The 2,670-nt window shown below is 28.1% G+C and overlaps 1 protein-coding gene across 1 annotated transcript; it reads right to left on the reverse strand.

The window, feature by feature from the left end:
* Nucleotides 1-1,287: 1,287 nt before the first annotated feature.
* On the reverse strand, nt 1,288-2,192 carry LOC137836155 (uncharacterized). The gene has a single exon (XM_090302346.1). It carries the CDS (start codon nt 2,137-2,139, stop codon nt 1,288-1,290), a length of 852 nt encoding a protein of 283 aa, XP_090158472.1. The 5' UTR covers nt 2,140-2,192.
* Between the last annotated feature and the right edge of the window lie 478 nt (nt 2,193-2,670).

The following is a 2,670-nucleotide window of genomic DNA, read 5'->3' on the forward strand; positions in this document are numbered from 1 at the left end:
AAGGAAATGAGTTTTTTCTTGTTTTGTTTAATTTTCATAGTTTGCTTTGCGGATGCAGGTGTTGTTTTTAAATAATTTTTACAAACTAAATTAATCTTTTATTTAATTTATAAAATAATATGTTATCAATAAATATAAATTTAGAGAATTATTCTAAAAATAATTGTAGTTTTTTTGTTATGACTAATGAATAAAATTATTAAAAGTTTTTTTTTCTCAATAATGAATAAATTAAATAATTAAGACACAGTGTCTTAACCTTTTTACATTAAAAAAAATCATTTACCAAATTCCTATACTCCAAGCCAATATTAAACAGCAAAATAAATATCATAAAGGAGCTCATCCCTTAACAACACCCCAACAAAAAATACATAAAGCTCCTATTATACATATTACATTGTTTCCTATCTATGCTCTTTAACTCATAGTTTATTTTTAGCCTCCTTTAGGTTAATCATTTGTACAAAATAAATATTATCTATACTTTCCTTCCATGATGTGACTCGTGTTTTCGTCCCTCCAAACAACAAAAGATAAAGTTAGTAATACTAGCCTAAACAATTTATTAGACCATATATTTAATTAATTGGTTACTTCATTAAAAAGTACAAATGATGTGAACATTTTTATATAATAATGTTATTTTCAGTATTTTACAATTTACCATAATTTGTTATTAGTTATAATTTTAATATAATATTACTTAATATCAATACTTAAATGTGAATATATATATATATAATTATTTTTTTTGAAAAAAATTGCATGTTCGATTTTCACCAATTCTGTTATAAGTTTTTAGTGATTATAATATTATTTTTTATTAATAAAATTAAATTTATATAATAAAAAAATTAAATACGAGCAAAAGTTATTAGATTGAGATTCTTTAAATAGATTTTCAGTTATATGGTTCCGATTAAATGTTTGTTATGGAAACTGAAGTAACAAAAATTATTAAACAAAATGGAAATAATAGTTATTTTTTTTGTTTCAAGTAATTAATTATGTGATGATATTACTCAAAAGCCAATTCTTACATATATGGCTGGTTTATTAAGGTTCGTCAAGAACATCCACTTGAAACAAAAACATGAACAACACCTCAAACAAAAATATTAAAGAACACTAGTCACACAAAGTTCCACAAGACAAAACAAAAATAATCATCACAAAATACAAACCAAGCTAAGTGCATTATCATCTTCGAAAATATATGTTGTAAGTATCAATTGACTTTGGAGTTGGGTTGCGGGATTGAGTGTGATCATAGGAACAAGTATTTTAATTAATATCCACTTGGCGACTTATGGATCCGGAAACAAATGGTGTTGGATCAGGTGACTCAGCGGGATTTGGACCTGTGGGAACAAGTCTTTTGATTGGAGGATCAGGAGATTGAGCAGAATTTGGACCTGTGGGAACAAGTCTCTTAATATCACCTTGAAAACTTACGCCATTGGAAACAATTGAAACAAGTGATCTTGGATCAAGAGATTTAGTAGGATCAACAATTGAAACAACTGATGTTGAGATTGGATCAAGAAATTTAGTAGGATTTGGACCTGTGGGAACAAGTCTTTTGATTGGTGTTGGGTTAGGTGACTCAACGAGATTTGGACCTGTGGGAACAAGTCTTTTGATTGGAGGATCAGGAGATTGAGCGGAATTTGGACCTGTGGGAACAAGTCTCTTAATATCACCTTGAAAACTTACGTCATTGGAAACAATTGAAACAAGTGATCTTGGATCAAGAGATTTAGTAGGATCAACAACTGAAACAACTGATGTTGAGATTGGATCAAGAAATTTAGTAGGATTTGGACTTGTGGGAACAAGTCTTTTGATTGGTGTTGGGTCAGGTGACTCAGCGGGATTTGGACCTGTGGGAACAAGTCTTTTGATTGGAGGATCAGGAGATTGAGCGGAATTTGGACATGTGGGAACAAGCCTCTTAATATCACCTTGAAAACTTATGTCATTGAAAACCGTTGAAACAAGTGACGTTGGATAAAGATATTTAATAGGATCAACAATTGAAACAACTGATGTTGAGATTGGATCAAGAAATTTAGTAGGGTTTGGACCTATAGAAACAAAGCTCTTAATTTCATTGTTTATGAAACGACCACCCATGACAAAAGAAACGAATAAAAAAGATACTACACAAACCAAGTAAACTTTTGAAGATTCCATCTCCTTGGATGATGTTTAAGTAACTACAAAACAATGTTTAAATAGTAAAGTTGATACTTCAAGTGTTTTTCTCAACAGTTTAATATCAGTTGAGACCAAACATTAATTAGATTTCAATAAGTTTAAATGCTTTATGTTTTCTTTGAGATTTCAGTTTTAAGTAGTTAGTCTAAAATATTTAATAAAGTCAACATATTTTAATTATTAATAGTTATATTTTAAAAGTTTTGTCTAAATATTTTAATATAAATTAATATTAATTGTCTAGTTAGCTTGGTGCTTAGAAAAATACCTTTTCTTTGACATTTTATCAAAAGTTGTTTTTTTATATTCCTTTCCTTCTTATTTTTTAGTAAAATATTTTAAAAGCTACCCCTATAATAACTTTCTAGGGTTGATGTATTTTATTCTTCGGCTTCTTGATCCCAAAATTTTATATTAAATTTAAAAAGTTAATCTAAAATCTTATAT

This window comes from Phaseolus vulgaris, chromosome 5 (genome assembly GCF_051622355.1).
Source record: "Phaseolus vulgaris cultivar YP4 chromosome 5, ASM5162235v1, whole genome shotgun sequence".
Lineage (NCBI taxonomy): Eukaryota > Viridiplantae > Streptophyta > Magnoliopsida > Fabales > Fabaceae > Phaseolus > Phaseolus vulgaris.

Excerpts from the sequence above, each read along its gene's own strand:
- LOC137836155 (XM_090302346.1), bottom strand. The coding sequence starts at position 2,139 with ATGGGTGGTCGTTTCATAAACAATGAAATTAAGAGCTTTGTTTCTATA.